At 45.3% G+C, this 23,542-nt stretch overlaps 1 protein-coding gene across 3 annotated transcripts in view; it reads left to right on the top strand.

The window, feature by feature from the left end:
• Stac (SH3 and cysteine rich domain) overlaps window positions 1-22,738 on the top strand; it is a 122,230-nt gene extending 99,492 nt beyond the window's left edge. For all 3 annotated transcript variants that reach the window (XM_017596138.3, XM_017596139.3, NM_001108784.1), the window contains 3 exons: window positions 13,802-13,853; window positions 13,954-14,091; window positions 21,403-22,738. In XM_017596138.3, the coding sequence (XP_017451627.1) occupies window positions 13,802-13,853; window positions 13,954-14,091; window positions 21,403-21,501 (289 nt within the window). In that variant the 3' untranslated portion in view covers window positions 21,502-22,738. The remainder of the gene's footprint in view (window positions 1-13,801; window positions 13,854-13,953; window positions 14,092-21,402) is intronic.
• Window positions 22,739-23,542: the final 804 nt, after the last annotated feature.

The raw sequence follows: 23,542 nt of genomic DNA, 5'->3' as shown, positions 1-23,542 counted from the left end.
TTGCTACCTATGAGGTCAGAGTCCAAGGTCAGTCCATGTGTAGTCTTTGGGTAGTGGCTTAGTCCCTGGAAGCTCTGGTTGCTTGGCATTGTTGTTCATATGGCAGTGTTCAGAGTTTGCATCTTGGCCTCTTTTCTTTTCTTCTTGTTGTTATTGCTGTTGTTGTTGTTGTTCAGATGATGACAACTGGATACTGTTTATAGATGCAGATTGGAGTCTAAGGGCAATCCTCTGGGATGCATAGTAGCAGAGTGAGTTTATTGCAGAAAAAAAATAATTCAACACTTTCAAGGAAGTAGTGGCCCAGAGCTGGGGACGGGACCTTTCCATGGAACCTGCACCTGGCAGATTGGCCTCCATGCAGTGTACACTTTTGCCTCGTCGGTCTCCCTGTGTAAGTTCTGTTTGGTGCGGGTCACATGTCAACCTTGGCACAAAGGTGTTCATTCCAGTCTGGTTTCTTTGTGCCAGTTTTTGCTTCAGTCTCCACCCTACACTCCTGCCATATACTTCTGAGTTTTCTCCTTCACAGGGGAAACTTTCCAGAATGAACTCCTCGGGGTGTAAGCATTGTCTGATTCGTCCTAGAATACCAGGAGAGATGCCCTGGCAGTTTCAGGTGGACTATGCTTCATCAGAGACAATCCAAGTCTCTAAGTCATTGTCTCTCTGGCCTTGTGACTGCCATGTGAACTTCAGGAGATGGCCCATAGCTGACTAGATATGAATGGAGCTGAGAGTGGCAATAGTGAACCATACTGAGTTCCGTGAGATGGCCATTTGCATGTGTCAGATTTACAGTGAGGTACTTGACAGAGATGGGCTCAAGTGGTTAATGTGCTTGCCTTGCAAGCACAAGGACCTGAGTTCTATTCCCAAGAGCCTGTTTTCATGAAGAAGTAAAGGAGAGGGAAGGAGGAGAGGAAGAGGGGAGGAGGGAGGAAGAAGAAAGGAAAGAAGAGGGCTGGAGAGATGGCTCAGCGGTTAAGAGCACCCGACTGCTCTTCCAGAGGTCATGAGTTCAATTCCCAGCAACCACATGGTGGCTCACAACCATCTGTAAAGAGATCTGATGCCCTCTTCTGGTGTGTCTGAAGACAGCTACAGTGTATTTAAATATAATAAATGAATAAATCTTTGAAAAAAAAAGAAAACTGAAGGAAATAAGTGCTGAGAACTAGGTCAGATTTCATTTTAAAAAAAGAAAGGAAAGAAGAAGAGGAGGAAGAGGAGGAGAAGGAGGACGAGGAAGAGGAGGAGGAGGAGGAAGAGCAGACATGGTGGCACAAGCTTGTAACCCAGAGCTAGGTAGACAGAGATGGATGGATCTCTGAGACTCCTTGGCCAGCAGCTTAGTCTACTCAGAAAGTTCCAGGCCAGTGAAAGATCCACCCTCAAAAATCAAAGGGAATGGTTCCTCATGAACATTGCTTAAAATTATCCTCGGGTATACACACGTATACACACACACACACACACACACACACACACACACATACACACACACACACACACGAAGAGACACACACAGAAGTAAATTGAAGACAAAATAGCTCCCTATTGCCTTATCCCCCACTACTTCATTAGAACAGTATTCTGAATTCTCTAGATTTTTTTAACAGTCATTACAGAGCAATACTGAGTGTTACCAGGGACACTGATGGGTGTCTGGCTCTGTGCAGGCTGTCGTAACTCTGTGTGTTTATTTTCTGTTGGTTGCAGGCCATTAAAAGCCAAGATGTCTGGTCACAACTCCAACATTTACAATCTGCTTACAGACAAGCAGGGCTATTCATTCCCGGGAGTGAAATGCCTGCATTTCATAGGCTGGGAGATTGAAGTGATAAATGACACATACATTTATTTATTTGTTTGTTTGTTTGTTTATTATTCTTAACTAAGGCATTGTAGGTTCTCGTTTTTTTTTTAAGCCAACAACTTGGTTAGCATACTCAAAACAATACAGAGAGGAAGGAGTATAATTTCCCGGATGAGTTGGGACTTTGTGAATTATCTTTCCCTCCTCAACCATAAGGGGAAAAAAATCATTTTGATTAGATACTATTCTTATCTGCCTGCATACTTACCCAGGGGAACATGCTGGGTATCTTCCTTGGGAGAGAAAGCAAAGGAGTAGCATATAAGGAATGTCAGAAATATGCATTTGGGAACAAAAAAAGGGGGGGGCTCAGATATCAAAGCCACCAAAAGTCAGAGCGGATGAGTCATAGCTTCAGTAGATTCCTTAGGGATCTGCCTAGTAACAAGAAAAGCTTTATCTACCACAGGCCAGTGGTGCAAATGTCTTCATAGTCCTCCATATTAACTCACCACCCCCCAGGTACCAGCTCTCAGTGGATCAGGGCATCTCCCTGCTGATGCACCCCCCTCCAAGCCCATCCCCATGAAGAATGAAGTCAGACTCTGCTGAGGGGCTCCTCTGAACCTCATGTTTAGAATGTAGTCAATATTCATTCTCTATTTACTCATCTAAAACTTAGTAAACTCATCCCCTAGGATCTGGACCAGATTGGCAGGGGGCTACCTGGTCTAGGGCTTTCCAACTCTGTGTCTGCTACTGTCCCCTACAGCTCACTATAGATGCCCCCCAGTATTGAAAATAGGGACAATCAAGTCTGGGCTTCTAGGAAGAGGAGGTTACAAAAGGACACAATATCCAGTACATAGTAGACAAGTTACCATTTCAGCTCCAGTGTACTTTGTTTTTTTTTTTTTCTAGTTCTTTTTTGTTTCTTTTCATGTTAGATCATGTGTCACTCTGTAGCCCAGGCTGGCCATGCATCACTCTGTAGCCCAGGCTGACCTTAAACTCAGGATCTTCCTACCTTGGCCAGTAGGTGCTGGGATTGTAGCTATGTGTCACTGTGTCCAACTCCAATGAGCTTCAAAATTAGGTTCTTTCTCTTCAGAATACAGGGATAGAGGAAGAGAAGAAGGGAGAGAGGGAGGAAGGCAGCCAGATCTGGACAGCATGAATTCACTGAATGTTTAAGAATGCAAAGCATGGTACCACTTTGCCTTGGCTTTTAAGTCTTGGGCAAGTCACTCGTGCAGTCACATGACCCCACATGTGTGGAGAGCTGCACAAGCTGTCTGAGTCTCTAAAGGTGCCTCATAGTCCCCAGGTTGGCTCCAAAACCACAGTGTCCTCCAGTGCCTTTGGATCTCACACATTATTTGTGGAGACTCAAGACGTGTGCAGCCTCATCCTGGCTGGCTTCTGTTTAATTTGCATCCCTTCTGCAGAAGGACCACAGCACCATAGACAGGGGTCCTTTGTGTTTTATAGTCTGTGTCACCCTGTACCTCCCCATCACACACATACACATGTAAACACACACACACACACACACACACACACACACACACACCTCTACCTCTTGAATTTCTTCATGCTCTCAGTCCTAACTCAGTGTCCCTTGACTGTGGTGTTTCCTCCCCGGTGACTCTATCTGAATTATTTCTTGCAGAGAACATACCTCAACTTGTATTCATACAATTCTGGAATCACTGAGTTATCTCTGCCTTCCCCTGGGAATTCTCTCTCAGGAAAATCTACATTCAGCCCTCACAATGTAACTACCCCCAGGATCTCTCCTGCTCTGAGGATGAGAACGGCTTGAAGTCATTGCTTCTTATTCACACCCAGGCATAGGAATAACAGTAGGAATAACCTATTTGGCTTTGCCAGGCTGGTCTTTCAGGTAAATCATCAAGAGATATAAATTACTGCATTTGCGAACTCGGAAGCAAAGGTTGGAGAGTAAGCAGAAGAGCAAAGGGTTCAAATACATATTCAGTGGCCATGTTCGTGTTGATGTCAAAGACTCCACATCAACTTCTCACATTAAGCCATTTTCTTTTTTATTAGTTCTCTTCAAACAGATTTATATGATAATGGCCATTTTTCTTCAGGTGGGGAGAAAAGATGGCAGGTTTTAGATGAAGAAAGGCTTAGGAGCCATGACTGAAAAACAGGGGAATTGCTTTTTCAATATTATTACATTCTAAGGAAGATATAAATTAATGACTGTGTATGACAGAATACCTAGACAGAGAGAGAAAGAGTTAGTTTCAGAGAAAAACACATCTCTTCAACACCAAATAAGGATTTAGAATTGTGAATCACCAGGCTCTAGGAAGCTTTACGTCTCTGACATTCTGTGGGTGAGTCTAAATGAGAGCAAGCAAGCATGAGTTTGGTTAACTAGTCTTCGTATGAGAGCAAGCAAGCATGAGTTTCATTAACTAGTGTCTAAATGAGAGCAAGCAAACATGAGTTTGGTTAACTAGTCTTCGTATGAGAGCAGGCAAGCATGAGTTTCATTAACTAGTGTCTAAATGAGAGCAAGCAAACATGAGTTTGGTTAACTAGTCTTTGTATGAGAGCAAGCAAGCATGAGTTTGGTTAACTAATATTTGCAAGGACCCTGGGAGATGGGTAGCCTAAATATATCTCTCTTGAATTTGACATTGAGTTGAAAGTGACTTTAACCTACATATGGCTTTTTCTAGGATGTATCTCAGGGAGTTGTCCCTTGTTTGAGTTTAAGGAGTCATGGTGCTGGGAGGCATGGGAAAAGCAGACAGAAATTACAGTCTGGTGTGAGGTGCTGGGCAGGGGAGACCTGGTACACCCCAGAGAAACACTGAAACAGTCCTGGGACTTCAAGGAAAGTTCTACAGGAGGCAGCAATGGCACCCAGTTTGCAGAAGTCTGCCTGTGAGCTTTGGGGGTAAAGGATAAAGAGGTAAAGACTTAATTGTCCAGATTTAGAGAAATTGAGTAAGAAGCACCAAGTTGGGAGCAAATGCCAACACCAGAGAAGGTCTTGAAAATTCAGGGCAGAGGCACAGGAAGTCAGCTGTTGGTTCTTGCATGGGATTCTTTGTCTTCTGGGAGACCAAGTAGGAAAACCAGCAGTAAGAATATGGGTAGAAAGTAGAGATTGGGGCCTGAGCCCAGAGGCTGACCATGCCAGCCTCGCTCCCACCTGTACTTTTGCACCCTATGTTGATTTTGGTCAGTGTCCTCTCTGAAAAAACTCTGAATTTAAGGAGTTGAGTTTTCATTTTTTAAGTGTATATATGGACACTTGTGTGTGAACTTCATGTGTGTGCAGGGGTGTGAGTGTGTGTATATACATATGCATATACATACATGTGCATCTGGAATAGCTTTGGGTATAATTTCTCAGGAATATCTTGCCTTTATGTTTATTTTTATTTCTTGAAATAAGATCTCACACATGCCTGAAACTCACCACGTAGGCTGGGCTGGCAAGTTCTAAGTATCTGTGTGTCACTGCTATGCTAGCACTGGGATTAGGGGCATGCACCACCATGCTCAGTTTAACAGCTTTCATTTTGTTTGTTTTAGTGTTTTGTTTTTGTTTTAATGTGATCTCTGGGAACCAAACTAAGTTCCTCACCAACCAACCTCTCTCTCCAGCCTTAATTTTATTTTTCATTGACACATCATTGCATGCACTTGTAAGCTATTACATGCTAGTCTAATAAATGTTTATAGTATATATTGATTAAAGTGGGTAAATTGTCACACCTGGTGCCCTAAAGGTTTATCATTTCTGTGTTTCGAACATTGGGAATTATCTTGACTATTTTTAGACATAAAAGTGTCATCAAGTTAACTGTCGCTGACCACAGTCACCCTACCGTGCTGAAGAACACCCCTGATTATCCCTGCACACCTGTTATCCATCCATCTATCCATCCTCCATTTGTTTTTGGAAAATTAGTTTAGACAATGTAGTCATATCCCAAGTTCATCATGCATAGTACTCTCTGAGTCCTAATAAACTAGGTTTGAGCCCAGAGCCCAGGAAACCTGTGGTCTGCAGTCTGTGCTCATGAAACCTTGCTTCTGGTGCAGAAATTTTACAGTTGAGGTCAAGCTGTGACTCTCATCTATCCAAATGATTCTCTGACCCATTAAAAGATGAGAGAACTGGTGAGATGTTTCACCTGGTTCTGAGGGAACCCAGTGCACCAGATGTGTGAAGACAGCGAGGGCTTGCTGATGGGAACTGACAAACCAATGCATGGATAGCCAGAAGTCATGGTATTTTCCTGATGAGATTCTGCTAGGCACAACCCTCTTTCATTTCTATGGATAGTGATAATTGTATTATTGTCCACTTTCTGCGATTTTTATGCAGTGAAAAATAACAAAGTCTTTGAAAGGAAGGCAATAACCTGATTATTTTGCCTATTTCTAAGTCTTCCATGATTTTACCCCTATCCCTTATGTTCTCTAGTAAAGCTGTGAGGTTGCCCAAGACAACAGTATTTTAGAGGAGAAAGCTGGCTGGAATATTAAAGCCATTGGTTATAAACCATAAGATCCCTGTAGAGAATGTTATTAAAGTCGAGATTCCTAAATACACCAAAGACCTATACCCTAAATCAAACCCTGCCCGGAACTCTGTGTGGTTAGATATTCACCTGCATTCTGATTGTGTTCTAGATTTGAGAGCAATTATGACTCAAATTAGCCAGTGACAGACTCAAAACCAGAATACAGGGCGACGGAGACAATCCAGGCTATAACATGCTTGACTCATAAGCATGATGACATGAGGTCAGTGCCCAAAATCTATGTACAAACAAAAACAGGGCATGTAGCATGCACGTGTAATCCCAGCATGGAGGAGGTAGAAATGGCTGACTCAGTAATCTCCATGCCAATGAGAGAGACTCTGCTTCAAAAACCAGAGGGAGACAGCTCCTGGGCAACAACAACATTCCATATAGTCCTCTGACCTACACACATACAGAGAGAGAGAGAGAGAGAGAGAGAGAGAGAGAGAGAGAGAGAGAGAAGCAGAGGCAGAGGCACAGACACAGACACAGACACAGACGACACAGACACAGACACAGACACAGACACAGACACAGACACAGACACAGACACAGACACAGACACAGACACAGACACAGACACAGACACAGACACAGACAGGAGAGAGAAACACCAGTTTCCTGATTCCGTTTTGACTTGTGGAGAGCTGCATTCACCTTTGACCCACTCTGAAGTTCACCTTGCCTGTTGTGTACAACCCTCTGTAAACTAGGAAAGGAGGAATGCTCGAGACAAATGAGACAGAAGAAGACCCCCCTGGTGTCTCATTTCCATTCTCTAAGTACATTACTGCTTGGCAAATGCATCAACTTAATTAAAACTAAATGTAATTCTAATGCACCAATTTGATTTAAAAATAATCTTCACAGTCGCCAGGACATCAAAATCCAATTAAGGCTATTTGAGGAAAGTCTCTGGTGCATATTATTTTGTGATGCTGCACTATGTCAAGAAACCCAGACCTTCCCGAATGTCACTAATGTGTTTAGCCGCCTCCCTCGCACTCAAACGCCTCTCTCAATTAGGTTCTAGAGAGCGTGATCCATGACAGTTCAGGAACATCTCCCAAATTCCTTCCAAATGGCCCTTTAAATGAACGTTCCTGCTAGAATATAGACCTGGGAGAAAACACAAACAGCCTTAAGGCTGGAAATCAAACCGCAGAGTCAAGGAGTTCCTGATGTGCCAGGGCTGTAAACAATTCTGGGCCAGATTAATGCAAACTGAGAAATCAGCCTGATGGGAAAACTCAACGGTAAATCTCAGATGAACGGAGTAATTTGGCTAGTTCCCTTTGCTTCTCCCATTGGCTGGCCCTTTCAAGGACATCTGTTTTGGTTGAGTGGTGGTGTTGATAGACTCAATGTAGATGTCTCTTCATCTAATGAACAGGCTAGGGTATGGAATACTAAACTGTCCAAAATGCCTGCAGAGTGGTATGGGGAGCTCTCATGCATTTTGATAAGCCATGAATAGTGTTAGAGGCAGCTTGATACCCTGAAGCTAGCCACGGAGCCAAACCCTGATGTAAGTAGTCCAGTGTCTCTGTCTCTGCCGACATGTACGCAGACGTAGCTGGCCTGCCCATTTCATGAAGTGGGCATTGTTCCTCCTACAGGATAACTGCTGTATTCAGCCCTACAAAAATACCACTGTAATAAGGCACAGAGTCAACTGCAAAGCCAAGCTTTGATGTTACTTTGTGGTCAGAAGGATAAAGAGAAAAGAAACCGGGTCTACACAAACAAAGGCAGAAGTCCTCTTGGGTTCTGAATTATCCCAAAGACTAGGGTCTGAGGCTACCAAAGGAAGTGAACATCTCATTACCAATTGTCCAGACCAAAACTAATGTGGGCAGTGTAGCAGTATGCAGTGCCATTCCTCCAGAATCCCAGGTCCACTGGAGGCTGAGGCAAGAGATTGCAAGGTCAAGGCCAGCTAGGAAACATAGAAAGGCCACATCTTTATGGGCTGGGGATGGAGGGAGACAGAGACAGAGCAGACCTCACCCACTAGACCTTGTCTCTAACTGGAAAATGACGGGCTTGGGAGCAAATTAGCAATTTCATAGAACCGAAGACTTCCACGTGTTTTAACTCAATCCACAGAACAAGTTTTCAAAGCAACTATTTCATAATCTACTCACTAGTATGCATAACATATGAACATAAAGAATAAGACTGTGACAGCTCAGGACCAGAGCCGGACGTGCGGACATGCTGTGATTTCTGCCTGGATCTAACTCCACACTTGGTCTGCTTCACGTGGTACTTGTTCCTCATTCATGGAGGAAGCTCACTATCCACTCCCCATCCCTAGACTTCTGCTTTTTAGATGACCAACGCCCTGAGGGTGGTAATAATGGCTTACTAACAATGGTGGCTGCCACTTATTGTGAACTTGCCTAAATGTTTTACATAAACATCAACACCAACTTAGTGTTTAAAAACAAAAACCATAAAAGCCAATGCCCCTCCCCCTAGGCCTTGAATGGCCCAGCCTTTCATGTGGGATTCTAAAGTCCGAGGAGGCTTCTGTAAGCCTTGATCCCTCCTTACCCCACCTGTAGAAAACAATGTGCCATCAGAAGCTGCTGTGTGATCCTCATTGGAGTTAAAGAAACTGAGGCGTGGAGACATCTTGCTGTCTCTGTGCTTCTGGTTCATAGTCAAGGCCTGAATAGCATAGGCACTCAGAAAATATGAGCTCAGCATCCTAGAATCTTCTTTGGCTATTCTGACAGAGATGGAGACCATTTTTCTGAAGATCATTTTTCTGACTTCCTCCTGCTCTCCCCACAGTGGAAGGGCTGTCCTCAGAACAAGTGTCTTCATTAGGGAATGAGGGCATCCTCACTCCTCAGAACCCTTTATCCACCCAGGACACGGAAGAGATTGGGGGGCCTTAGCCAGCCTCCACATAGGAGCTCTTATCCATGAAACAGGAAGCCTGCTTCAAGAGCAGTTTCCAGAAGATTCCACATAGCCAGCCCCACTTAGGTAGTACCATTCCTAGCTCTGTGAACAGCACACTTTTGCCAGTCGGGGGGTCGTCTTCAGGTAAACAAGCATTAGACTTGTATTCTCCTCAGGCAGATAGGCAAAGCTCTCTGAGTAGAGTTGGTTGACTCGGTGTTTTGGTTCTTGGATAGCATAACACTGAGAAGAAGCACACTGAGAATCTCATCCAAGGTGAGAAGGTTCACCGAGACAATGGACAATTGAGAACAAAGGGCTGTGAGGAAGGGTGGCAGGGTTTGTTCTCAGGACAACAGCAAGCTCAGGTGCCCAAGGCACAGGGTTTCCTGGGGCTCCTTGTAATTGGTCAGGCTTCAGAGCTTAGGTATGACCCATCATTGTCTGGTACCTGGCCCTGGGGTGAGATATCGGAGTCATAGCACAGTAACCCGGAACCATGGAGTCCTAGGAAAGGAAGTAACTGGCGTGTGGAGTTAATCTAGTGATTAATACAGAGAACTAAGCAAAGTAGCTGGAGCCCCAAATCTGGGCCAACACAATTTTTTTTAATTAAAAACAAACAAACAAACAAACACAAAACAACAACAACACAAAACAATAGGTGGAGGCAGCTTAGGCCGCCTGTCATGAAAACCCAGAGTCAGAGGTTAAACCTTTAGATGGTGCTTTACCCAGAGCACAGGTAGCCTGAGGAAACACTGGATGCAGATCCTGGATACTCTTCCACTTCATCTCAGCCAGACACAAGGGAGTGGGCGCAGAGGCTGCTGTCCTCAGTCGGAGGCTTAGTCTTGCCCTCCAGCCAGGTGCTCGGCCTTGTCTGTGACACTGTGACAAAGATCTTGTCATCTCCTCCTCTCTCCATACAGTGGGAGTTACTCAACCACCAAGGTGACTGAGTCTCACTTCCTTCTGGGTGGCCTTTTAGCCTCTAGATTAAAGCTTAACTCAGAAAGGCAAAGGACTGGGGTGTGGGCTGGGCTGCTTAAACTGTAAATATGCAAAGTCCCTTAACCTATGTGTAGGGGTGCTCTGACAGTCTGAATTCTAAAGGTGCCCCTATCCGTCCCCTGTCACAGCTGGACCCCTAACATGGCACGCCCAGTGTGGGGAAAAAGATGGAGTTCAGGTTCCATGGAAAAGAATGCTCTTATTGTACGGTGGTGTCTGTCAGACAGGAGAGCAGAGTGATCCCACCAGCTTTGGGGTCACATGTGGGACGTTGCTGTCTTGGCTTTGAATGCAAGAGACACTTATCCTTAGCTGTGTCTGCCAGAAAGATGGGCAGTTTGACTAACCTCTGTAGGAATCCACTCCTCTACACCCTGTGTTCCCGTCATCGCTTTTTAAGGCAATGTGTGGTCGTTTATATTGTTGTTAAATGGTTTGCTCTTTGTCTTTCTTATTTATAACTCATGTTTTGCATTAGAATAGAAGTCCTAAGCGAGGGTTTTATTTTGCAGTGTGCACCTGGTGTCTGGTAAAATAGCTCCTTCAGAATCTACCCTCTGTGGGTATTTGTTGAGTGAGGAATGGAATTTAAAAAAAAAAAAAAAAGCAAAGAATAAATGGATTGCTGTATCTCTTGTCACCTATCCAGCACTTTTCTGGCTCTGGTCAAGATCTTTTGCTGGAAAAGCCAGACTCTACCACACTGTCAGGGGTGTACCTGATACTTTATGGTAAATTAGTGCTGATATTTCAGTGTGTGCCCTATTGTAGTAGGAAGTTTGCTTAGCACAAAGTAGGTGCTCTGGGACTGCCCACTCCTGAGCACTATAAAGAGTGGGTCTCTAGCTGGTCTCTGATTCCACAGTTTGAGGCCAGCATCCTCCTCCATTTTCCCTAGGTGAGGCGCCTCCATTCTCCTGCCACATCTCCTATCAAACCATCAGCAAAGCCTTTGCATTTGATACTATGTGCGGTTTCTTAGGTTACGGGGTTAAATAAAATCTGCTGGAGCTTAGCAGATTTCTCTACAATGACTTTCATCCTTGATGCTTAATTAAATCCCTCACCTGGGAAAAAGCGATTTTCTTCAGCCATCTCTCTTCCAGTGGCATCAGCAGGCAGCCTCAACTGTCGAAATGGCAAAATGTCAGCCGTATTTACTGCTGCGGGGCTGCTGTAGCAGAGTGGGTAGAAACTGTGACTTTTGCCCTACATTCTTAATCTTTTAATGACCCATCCCTTTCACTTGAGATTCTAAATCCTGAAGTATTCACATGAATTATAGAAAATTAATGTTTTGTGAAAGGAAAAAACACAGCTGTTCCAACAGAGCCAGAGGCCATAGGTCAACGGGCTTCAGAAGAAGAAAAGGGCTCAGGGTCTAAGGTGCTGAGAGTGAAGGGTGAGGACCTGAGTTCAAATCCGCTGGGACCCATGTAAAACCCAGACGTGGCAGAGCATGTCTGTAACCCAGTACTCTTAGGGCAAGATGGGAGGTGGAATTAAGAGGATATCCATGGGGACTCCTGAAGGCCATCGAGCCTTGGATATGCAGTATGCCAGTAAACAACAAAACAGCCTGCTTCCGATAAGGTGGAAGGGAGGACCAATACCCAAGACTCCCCTCTGATTTCCATATACTCAATGTGGTACCCACACATCATACATTAACACATCAGACACAAAAAATAAAAAGAGGATAAGGAAAAGGGGGGAGGGGAATGAGGAAGAAGAGGATCAGGGACAGGAAGGAATGCTCTGGAGAAAAAGAGCCCAATCGGCATACAAACTTAATGCCTATTGCTTCAGCATAACCTCTTGGAGTTCTAGAAGCGCCCTCCACATGCCTGAACCTTCCAAAGGCAGTGGTCTGTGGCTGGAGTCTTCCCTGCCTCCCTCTGAGCTGCCCTTTAGTAAATCTGACACATTCTACGGATCACTGTCTCTGTAGTTTTCCGTGGAACATCAGGGAGTATGGCATGGTGCTTAGATTTCAACAACCATCAAGCCTACATGGGAAGCCCTGGTTGGAATAACTGAGATTTGGCACTGACAGCAGAAGAGATTGAAGCAAGAGAGCAAAGTGAGCACAGGAATCTACTATGCTCTATCCAGTGCCCGAGAATGTCAAAAATGGGTTTGTTTTTTTTTTTAAAAAAAGAGTGCTTCCGATACTGTACAAAATAAAACAGTGGAGACTGTAGCCATAAGTAGTGAGTCAGGGCATGGCTGATGCCAACTTTGTAAGGCTAATACCACAGGAATTCAAATGATGTGAATTTGTCTAATAACAGAACAGCTAGACTTCACAAGGATGTTGGGAGACGAACGGGAAGGAGCAGGAATCTTAGGAGACTCCCAGTAGGGAGCAGCAAACCCAGGCAGGGTGAAAAGATCGCCAACAGCCCAAATATGACAGGCCATTGTAGAACAGCCTGGGCATCCTGGCATCGGGAGGCTAAAGCCAGGGGACTGCAGCTAGTTCAAGACAAGCCCCGGCTACAAAGTAAGACCCAGGCCAGCCTGGGCAACAATGTGATAATAGGTCTTAATTTTTTTTTAAATTTGTACTCATAAAAAGATAATAAACCCCTGGTATAGGAGTCAGTCCAAACGCTGGGCAAAATCTCTGACTCTGGGTGTGCAGTTAGAGTGACTGCTCTGAGTTCCTCCCTCCCTGTGTGTGCCCTCCTCAGCCTGAGATATTGCAGTGCCCTTCACAGATGTGGGGCCTTCTGTCCCTTGAGTCTGGAGTAGCTGTAGGAGTTGCATTGGCCCATAAAGAGCTAAACATGAAAAGGTAACCTTCTCCTGTCCTTACCTATTTATAGAGTTTGAGACCAGCCTGGTCAACATACAAACCTTGCCTCACCAATACCCTGTGTTTCTTTTCTTTTTTTTTTTTTAATTTCACCTGCATTGGCATTTTGTCAGTGTGTGAGTCCATGTGAGGGTGTTAGATCCCCTGGACCTGAAGCTATAGACAGTTGTGAGCTGCCATGTGGGTGCTGGGAGTTGAACCTGTGTCCTCTGGTAGAGCAGCCAAGGGCTCTTAACCACTGAGTCATCTCCCCAGTCTTGCCTGTGTGCTTTTTGATCCAATCAAGGTGATGATGAATTAACCATCAGAAATAAAGATAATAATAAAGGGTGTGACTGGTTTTAGATATAAGTACTGAACAACAAAATAAAAGCAAAATACAGAACTTGGGAGGAAGCTATACCTCCCCAGTATATACCCTGATACTTATTGAATTCTAAACCTGGCCATTTTTGCAATGTGAATATTCGCTTTCCATTTCCTTGGAAGGGAAGGGCCAGTGAAGTCATGCTTCCTTTACTCCTATTTATTTTAGGATTAATAAATAGAAGGATTATTGCATGAATAAAAAAGTACCTCAGGCTAAAGAGTATTTTCTCTTCCTCATTTGACTTCCTCCCCCCGAACTCATGCATCCTTCATTTTTAGGCCAGGAGACATGATCACTCTCCTAGAAGACTCCAATGAAGACTGGTGGAAAGTAAGTGTTTCAGGCTCTAAAAAGAAAAAAAGAATCCCTTGGTGATGACAGTTACGATAAATGTTGCATTTGCCGCTGAACGCCTCCTCTTCCATTTCAGGGAAAGATTCAGGACAGGGTTGGTTTCTTTCCAGCCAACTTTGTTCAGAGAGTAGAAGAGCATGAGAAGATTTATAGGTGTGTCCGGACCTTCATTGGCTGCAAGGACCAGGGGCAGATAACACTGAAAGAGAATCAGGTAAGTAAAGTTCACAAGCCCCTACACACACACACACACACACACACACACACACACACACACATGGACACAAGAAGGGACCAAGTATACCACTTGAGAAAAGATGATCGGAAACCCATGGTACAAGGATAGTTAGAATCCAATATGCAAAACCGAAGTGCCAGGAAACCTCTGCTTTAATTAGCTTTTAATGTTGTGATAGAACACCATAACTAAAAGTAAGTTAGTGGGGAGAGTATTTACTTAGCTGAGAGTTTCAGAACATGAAAGTCCAGAGTGACTGAGAAGGCATCGGCATGGCAAAAGGCAATGAAAACCTCGCAACACGAAGAGGAAGCTGTCCAATCACATTTCATTCCAACACAGGAAGTAGAGCGAGAGAGAACAGGAAGTGAGCTATAAAACCTCAAAGCCCGCCCCTAGTGACTCACTTCCTCCAGCAAGTCTCCACTTCCTAAGGTTCCATAATCTCCCAAAACAAATGCCACCAACTGGGGACCAGGTATTGAAATACATGAGCCTTTAGGGGTCCTTCCTCATTCAAACCACTACACTCACTCAATGTATCTGTCAGAAAAGAAGCATAGATAATGCCACAGTGTCCTGAGAGAGCACTTGTGTCTGAGGACCGTTAGTCACTGAAGTTAGCAGCTACTCAAGGTTAGCTCTGGGATAGCCACCAGCAATATGTCATCACCTAAAGGGAAAAGTGGCATTGTGTGGTGCTGTGCTCCAGGGTTTGGTGTGTTGGCTCCAATGGACACTTCCCTGTACCTAATCTACACATTACTGATACCTTTTGCTCTGCCGATTTTCCTGAGCCCTCTGTATCTATAATGTCCTTAAGCCACTTCCTTCTGGACTCCTTACCTCACCCGTGGAATATAGATAGAAACGAACAGGACAGTCACACCTCAGCTCTGCCCTGCTCCTCTCTGTGTACCTCCTCCAGCACAGAGAAGGTATCCTCCCATCTGACTTAGTTCTTCTCATGGCGCATGCGCCATCTTTGCTGCAGGACTCTCACCGCCAAGACTGCTCTGGATGTGTTAGAAGAGGCTATGGGGACCGGAAGTTAGACATGTTCTTTCTTTCACAAAGAACCCTCACAGTTGATTGCCAGTTTTCAGTTTGAGAAGTCAGCAGTTCGCTTCTTTCTGCATTCTTGTAAAAATATAGTAATTCTAGAGTTTCTCGAGGCGATGAATATCTTTAGTTGATTATGTGGCTATGAGAAGGTTCAGTCTGCAAGAAATTAAAGAACGAAATATGGATTCATAATTTAAAACTTGTCTGTCCAACACGGTTGCTCCAAATGTACTCTAGATGGCATTTATATGTGTCTGGAGATTGTGCCGGCATAGATGTGTGTGCACTACCAACATGCCTGGTACTGTGGAGGCCTGGTGAGGCACTGAATTCCCTGTGATGTGGAGTTATAAACAGTTGTAAGTCAACATGTGGGTGCTGAGAATTGAAGCAGAGTCCTCTGGAAGAGCAGCCAGTGGTGTTACCCACTGAGTCACCTCTCTAGCCATCCTCCCCCATTTTGGGAATTACCTTCAAAGATAGTTCTGAACACACACACACACACACACACACATGAACACACACAATCAGTCATTACTTATAATTATAACTGATTTATCATTCTAAGATGATGTTTAACTCAGTTTGATCAACAATTTTCTTTTCTACATATGGCTCCAAATGATTTTTTTTCAACTTGACGAATGTCTCCTCACTCTGGACATCTAGTTCACCCTGTGTAATCCCAGCATTCAGGAAACACAGGCAAGAAAATTTCAGGTTCAAAGTCTGTGTGTAATGAGTTCAAAGCCAGGCTAAACTATTTACCAACCAAGAACCTGTCTCAAAATAGCAAAGGCTTAGGATAGAACTAAGTGGTGGAACACAGGGCCTAGAACTTATTTTCCAATAATTCATTCATTCTTTTAGCTAGCCAATAGAATATTGAGAGAGAGAGACAGACAGACAGACAGACAGACAGACAGACAGACAGACAAACAGAGAGAAAGAGAGAGAGAGAGACAGAGAAAGAGAGAGAGAGGGAGAGAGAGAGAGAGGCCTAAAGAAAACTTACAATGTAAAGAAATGTCTTTTATAAAAAAATTAATGCCTATTACTTTTAAAGTCAAGCAAATAAAAATTATTAAGGATAACATGCCAAAATTATTAAGGATAAACATGAGCATTGCTTTCCCAATATATCTTAACAACAGCAGCAGACGGAGTCAGTGAAGTCGGTTTTCTATATATGCTAGTATGCATTAGCTGCTGGATTTCCATAGTTGCTTCAGACTTGTGTATAAAGAGCCACAAAAATTACTGAGCCCCGTGCATGCTATAATTCCATTTTTTGCCATGGACTCATGAAAATAGTCTATGCACGGGGGAAAGCTGGGTGAGGAGTGGCAACTGCCACAGTAATCTCAAAATAGTGAGAGTAGGAACAGTCCACGATGACAGTGGGTCGGTCAACAGTAAGGCTCTCTTGAGGGAAGGAGCTTGGAGAGTGAGGTGATAATGCTGTAGACAGGACACAGAAATCAGGCCCAGATCTTGGCCACTGCTGTGCCTGGGTAAGGATGTTTCTTAAAGAAAAGTCTTTTAAGACGAGAGAGCAGAAATGCAGACAGAGTGTCCTTAGTCACGTTCAGCCCTGTGACTACAGTGATGGAAATGGGGTGTGAACCAGGCACCTAGACGATCACACCATCACAGGCCACCTCACCTTGCCCTCAGCACAGCCACCACACCACCACCACCACTATATGCTACCCAGAAGCTCAGGGGACAGTAGCACCAGGGGGCCCATGGCAAAACAAAAGGCCAGGAAGAAACATAGCAAAACTGGCCTAGGAGACAAGGCCAGTGGCCTACTAAGGGAAGAGGCCTGGAAGAAGGCTGAGCCGTGGCGAGTCCCTGGATTGTGAGCTGTGTCAAACTTTCCACCCTTGAAGAAGCAAGACAGAAAGACATGTGGGGCCTTTTACGGTGGGAGTGAAAATGGGCTAGAAATAGTCTGGAGAGGATGGCTCAGTGGGTAAAGAACTCACTGTGAATTCCTGAGGACAGGAGTTCAGATCCTTAGCACCGTCCCAGAAGCCAAGTGGAGACAGGACCCCCAGGGAACAGTAGCTAACAAGTCTGGCCAAATCACCACATTGGGGGTTCAGAAAGAAGCCTCATCTTGGTGAGTCAAGTGGAGAAGATGCTTGACATGGAGTATGGATAACGTTTAGACACTTATGCTTTCTTTGCCCATACCCCATGGATTGTGTGGATTAATCACACGGCATTTCTCTTTTACAAAATGGAGTCCCACAGAGGCTACATGTGCCCTGCTCAAGGGGCCCATGTAAGCGCCAGGCAGGAAGATAAGCATGGGCCTCCACACCCAAGGCCGCACCTCTTCCTGAACTCATTCTGACTCACACAGGTTCCCTGTTGAGTGCTTTGCTCTCTTCCAAGCTTTGGACAGTGTGTCACCATGTCATAGCCACATACCCCTAGCACGCACAGCCCACACATACTTCTCCCACCTTGACCTGTTGCGGTGAAGACACAGACTTGGATGAGGGAAGAGTGAGAAGGCTGATGTCAGGTTTGGTTTTCCAGCTACTGGAGAACCTCTGAGCTGCACTGAGGTGGTGCTCTGTCACCTCAGTGCTTGGAAAGTAAAGGCAGGAGGATCGGGAGTTCTAAGCTAGCCTGGGCTACATGAGATCAAACAACAGCCTTAATTTAAGAATGCTATTGTAGAAGATTGGCATCATTAATCCCAGCATTCAGGAAGCAAAAACAGGCCAGTCTCTATAGGTTCAAGACCAGCCTGGTCTACAGAGTGAGTTTGAGGCCAATCAAAGCAACATAGTGAGACCTCAACTCCCCCACCAAAAGAAAATGTTATTATTAAAAACAAAATTCAAAATTTGATCTCTACCTTAAGCTTCTACATTATTAATTTATGTGGAAACTTTCAAAACCTCTTAAGGAAATGTAACAGAGTAGAAAGGTCACCGATGCCAAAGTGATGGAGAAATGGATCCGTGTCATGTGTGGTTTTGATAGTCACCTCTACATGTCACCTAAAAGAGTCAGTACGCTAGAATCTCCCTGATGCAGACCTGAGAGTCCAGCGTGGCCACCCGTGTGGGACAGCAGGATGCCTGAGCAGCATGGACGCTTAACAAAAGTCATCTCCCACCACCATAACTCAGAGTAGGTCTCAATGAAGATTTCATCTGCAGTGTGAGGAACCCCATGGGCACCAGAAAACAGCAAGGGTGATATGTGTAACTCTAAAAGCATAAAGAGACGAGTGACCATTAACAGAGAAGTCAGAGGAAATTGATTCTGAAAACGAATGCTGTGCTTTTTTTTATTAAATCACATTTCTGTCTCGAAGGCTAATCTTTCATAATTATTACAGTGTTTATCCACAGAGCTCTTGTTTCCAGATGGAATTAATTACATTATCTATTATGAACACATAGGCGTCTGACTTGACGGGATGAGTTTTTCTTCATTTTTTTAAACTTAAAAAGGGACCCTACTTAACCAGCTTTAAATTCCTTTAAAACACTCTTATACTGTCATCCATGGGTCTGTCACAGCTATAGAAATAGTTCTGCGGATTCTTTGGGCTCTTGCAAAAAAAAAAATTAAACCAGAAATTATATTTAGATCATAAAAACAGAAAATTGTTTATTATAGTGATATTTAGAAAAATAGTATTTTAAAGGTGGAAGAAAATAGCAACCAGAGCAACCACAGCAATTCAACCATCAAGTTATTAGCATTAGAAAACGCAGACGTATTTCATGCCAAAGCTTTCCTTTGAATTCAGAGTTTAATATCGTATTTTATTTAGTCTATCTACTTCTATTTAGTTTCATCAAAATACAATCCTTAACTATTCTATGTACAGCAGAGTGGCAAACAGTAAGGAAGTGGAAACCTCAGCTCCACAACCACCAGGAGCAACAACTTCAATGCCCGAAGTGCCTTGAATTGAATTCACTCCTGGAGAAATAGAAAAGAAAGAAGACAGAGTCCTTTGGCCTCTTTAACCTTGACCCTAGAGCTCTTGAAACAAACAAGAAAGTCTGTCAAGCTCCCATGCCATCAGCCCCAAGAACCACAGTGCATTGGATCATTGTCACTGAATGGCACTATGCTGGCCATCAGCAATAGCTAACAAAATGCACACCACAAGTTAGGAAACTGATCTGACTCAACCTCCAAGGTTTTCTTCTAGTGCAGAATGAGGGTCTGCTGTGGGTGGTTTGACCCCACGGGCAGGGATATAAATCCCTTCGCCTTTCTCTTCTAAGGTCTTCGGAATGTTGGCTGCCTCCCACTACAGGCCACCTAACGAATGCCTTTCCGACAATGGAAAGCAATGTTCTTCAGAGTGCACCTCTTTGTAGAGCAAGAGGAACTTTCCCCAAAGTCCCTTGGCAGTGCCCCTTCTTTCATGGACCTGTGTTGCATTCGAGGAAGCCATGATCAGTACAGAATCCACCCTGAAACCCTGAGTAAAGTAGTCTTAAGTCCAGCCCAGCTCCACTGGGACCGAAACCCAAGGGAGAAGCGCAGGTGCATGGCCTGAAAGTGATGGTGAGAAGGGCTGGAGAGGTGCTCAGTGGTTAGGAACACAGTCTGATCTCACACAAGACTTAGTTCAGTTCCAGCTGGAATCCACACCAGGCATCGTGCAATTTCCTACAACTCCACATGTGGAGGATCTGATGCCGATGGCATCCACGGGCACCCGCACTCATGTGCACAGAGACACAGGCATACATACGTACAGTTGAAAGAAACTAATACGAGGTGGGGGAGATGCCTCGGTGGTTAAGAGCACTTGCTCTTCCAGAGGACCTGGATTTGATTCCTAATACCCACGTGACCAATCCTGATGGTCTTGAACTCTAGTTCCAGGGGATCTGACACCTTCTTCTGACCTCTGTGGGCCTCACAAACGCAAGTGGTGGACACATATCTATGCAGGCAGAAAATGCACGTAAAATGAAAGTAAATAATAATAATAATAAAATAATAAACATTTTTAATGATGATGATGACGGCCATGAGGATTACTATGACATAAGAGTAAGCGATAGAGTTGACCTTAACTCCAAAGCAGGAACCTCCAACCCAGCAAAGAGCCTGTGCTCTGGAAAAGAGAGTTGTGAAGAAATTGAGTCCTAAAATAGCCTCGCCCCGTATTCAAGAAGTGTCAAGCTGAGGGTCAAGTCATAGCTGAGCTGGACGGCTGCCCACATCATTACTTAGGGTCAAGGTGTCCCTCCTCAGAATGCCATGCAGTCTCCCCCACAAAGGCTGGCACTGTGTGCCCAGGCCAGGTCTGCCCGATAGTAACTGTGTTGGTCCTGTCAGGAAGGAAATGTATGCATCCCTTGAGAAGTTTCCAGTTGGAAAGAGAAAGGAGGTGGGGGAGGGGGGAGAACAGAAGGGAAGGGAAGAAAGGGGAAGTAGGAAGGATTGAAGAGAAATAAGGAAATACCATTTTCAGTCAAGCTGATCACTTCCGTTGTCATCTTAAAAATCCCTCAGCTTCTGCCAGCCCTGTAGCCATGTGCAGAGCATCGTGCCTAAGCCTTCTGATTCACTCACACCCCCAGGAACCTTCTCAGGCCTCATGCCCTTCTCTGCCCTTGGCTAGCCTGGGACCAGTGACTGGCAAGGGCACCCACGTGGATTTTCACCACCTCCTTTGAGGTCTCATACAGGCGCCTGCTCTAGAATGCGAGAGATGCTCTTGCTAACTTGCCTGGAGCTAGTAAGGAAATTGTCGCTCGGCTTTCTGGTGTGGTAGGGAGCACACATAAGATTCCGAGCACTGGACAGGAGCCAGTGAGTGGCAGCTGTTATTTTGGGTCCTCGGCATAATGTACTGGGGACCGGCATGCCCTGTGCCAGTTCTGCGATAGGAGTTTGTCGTTCTGTCCTTACAGAGACTCTGCAAGGAGTCACGGCATTTAATGCCATTCTCTTTATCCTCACTCATAAAGCTGGAACCCAGAAAATATTCTGCATCTGGGCCTGTTTCCAAACCCAGGTTTGCATGTCATGTTTTATGGAGCGTTTCCTCACATTGCTGCCTCCCCGACCCCCACCCCTGACTTCCCACTCCCTGAGCCTTCTCTCCCCTCTCCCAGCTATGTGCTCCTGCATGCTCAGTCGGCAGTAACTTCTGCTGCAGTTCCCCACTAGTTCCTGCTGAACTGAATCCTTTCCTTTCTCTCCCCTGGCCCTCAGATCTGTGTGACCTCTGAGGAAGAACGGGACGGCTTCATCAGAGTCCTCAGTGGGAAGAAGAGAGGCCTCGTCCCATTGGATGTACTGGTAGACGTGTGACTGTAGCAGACCCTCCCAGTGCAGGAGGCCAGCGCTGCTGATCTCTCTGTGTCCACCCAGAGGAGCAGCTGCACTGATGGGTGCCCAGAAAACAGGGAGACTTGAAGATTTGAGAGTGTGCTAGCAATCTGGAAGCAGGCCAACTGCACAGCACACCAAGGCTGCCTGAGAGCAGCATCCCAGAGCTGAGGGCTGCTAGCGGGAGTAGGTGGGCTGTAGCTAAGGCTGCCCCAGGACTCAGCTCCCTTCCTGCTCACCTGTGCAAGGCTGGAGTCTGCTCCAGGTCATGGTGTGCTCCTGATGAGAAGTTTGGAGCAGAGTAGCCAAGCGTTACTCTGGTTCTGGATTACTGGTCCCCGTGCTGGCCAATCAACCTCATCACGACTCTTGCAAAGAATCAAGAAATCCAACCTCCCCGCTCCCAACACCCCAGGGCTCACTCCAGCTCCTGCTCAGTTTGTGTCTTGGCTGGCAGGACTATCCTTTCTTTCTCTCCCATTCTTCAAGCACATCCTAGGCAGGGCCAAACCAGCAAGGTACCGAATGCAAAGATCTGACTTACCTACAGATTTCGAAGGAGGGCAGCCTTGCTACTTCAGCGACTCGAAAGTGACAGGGCAAGGTCCAAGGCACAGAATCAAGTAGCAGCAAGTAGTGGGTGTGGGGACAAGGAAGGAGTCCTTATACATTGGGATCGTACAGCCATTTTAGTTGGGTGGTTTTTTTCCCCCAGAGCAGGTGGGGCTGGGAGTGGGAAGTAGGAAAGAGTCTCCGTTTTCATTTCATATCCTCTTTATCAGGAGCAGCCCTTCTCCGTTTGTGCAACCTGTAGGACTGCACTGTGGTGGACGAGTCCACCGTGCAGGGATCCAGGGGAGAGGGGAACACCACTGAGGAAAACATCTTAGTATAAATGTGGCCAACTTAGACTCCATTCTTCTCCAGGGCAATGGTTTCCGCTCCCACAGGTGTGAAGTGAAAAGGACAGGAAATGCTTCTTTGTCTTTGTGCAGAGGAAGCTTGGGGCTTTGCTCACACCACCTGGGGATATTGCTCTCCACCTCTACCAATGTTTACAAGAACATACCACACTGCGATGCCTTCCTCCCAGACCCTGTCCCAGCATTCAGACCTGCTTCCTGGCAGTCACTGACATGTCTAAATGATGTGACTTTGGGATTCTTCGTTGCTTTGATTTATTTTGCCACTGAGCAATAAAATCATTAGAACCATCTCAGTTCTGCTTCACGTTGCTTTATGGTTTGTTTTGTTGATCCCAGAAAGGATCTCTAGCCAAGGCTAGCCTCAAACTCGCTGCAGAGCTAAGGATGGCCTGGAGCTTCGACCCTCCTGCCCTCACTTGCACAAGGTCGAGGTTAGAGGAGTGCGCCCACCACACCCACTGCATGCAGTGGTTTCAGGCATGCTGGGCAGGAACTCTACTGACTGAACTACATCCCCAGACCCTCAACGGCCAGTATTTTGTTTTGCTTCCATTTTGAAGACTTACATGACTACATTGAGGGTATGTCAACCTCACTCCCTAAACCAAAGAATCATTCGTCTCGTTAATATTTTTGTTCCTGCTCAGAGTGAAGTGAGGAGCTGAGCTCCTACGGCAGCAGCTGGTCGCACAGTCTGGATGTCTTACTCCCACTCTGTAGCCAGCAGGACGGCACAGTACCAAGTTTTATGTTCATCCGACAAGCACTTATAAAACCAGGGTCCCAGACGCAAGACCTCTGGGAACACAGGTGGATCACATGACTGCCTTTTGTAAAACTAAACACCCAGTGAGGACATTTCTGCCTCCCAACCATCTTCCGTTTAATCAAGATGGCCTCCTGACTGGATGGAATGTAAAACACATGCACCCCATTCTCTTCTCACTGGCCTAGTGTCCAATGCAGGCTTTTGGTACAAGGGCGCCTAATTTGCATTTTTAAAACCAGTTTGCCTTTTCAAGTTGAGTAGAAGGGCGACAATATGGTATCCAGCCTCCCAAGTGATCTCCCCATTGATCTTTGCCTCCTGATAGTGT

The sequence above is a fragment of the Rattus norvegicus genome, chromosome 8 (genome assembly GCF_036323735.1).
Source record: "Rattus norvegicus strain BN/NHsdMcwi chromosome 8, GRCr8, whole genome shotgun sequence".
In the NCBI taxonomy this organism is placed as follows: Eukaryota; Metazoa; Chordata; class Mammalia; order Rodentia; family Muridae; genus Rattus; species Rattus norvegicus.
The sequence above is the reverse complement of the archived record's forward strand: the minus strand, read 5'-3'. Positions and strand labels throughout refer to the sequence as shown.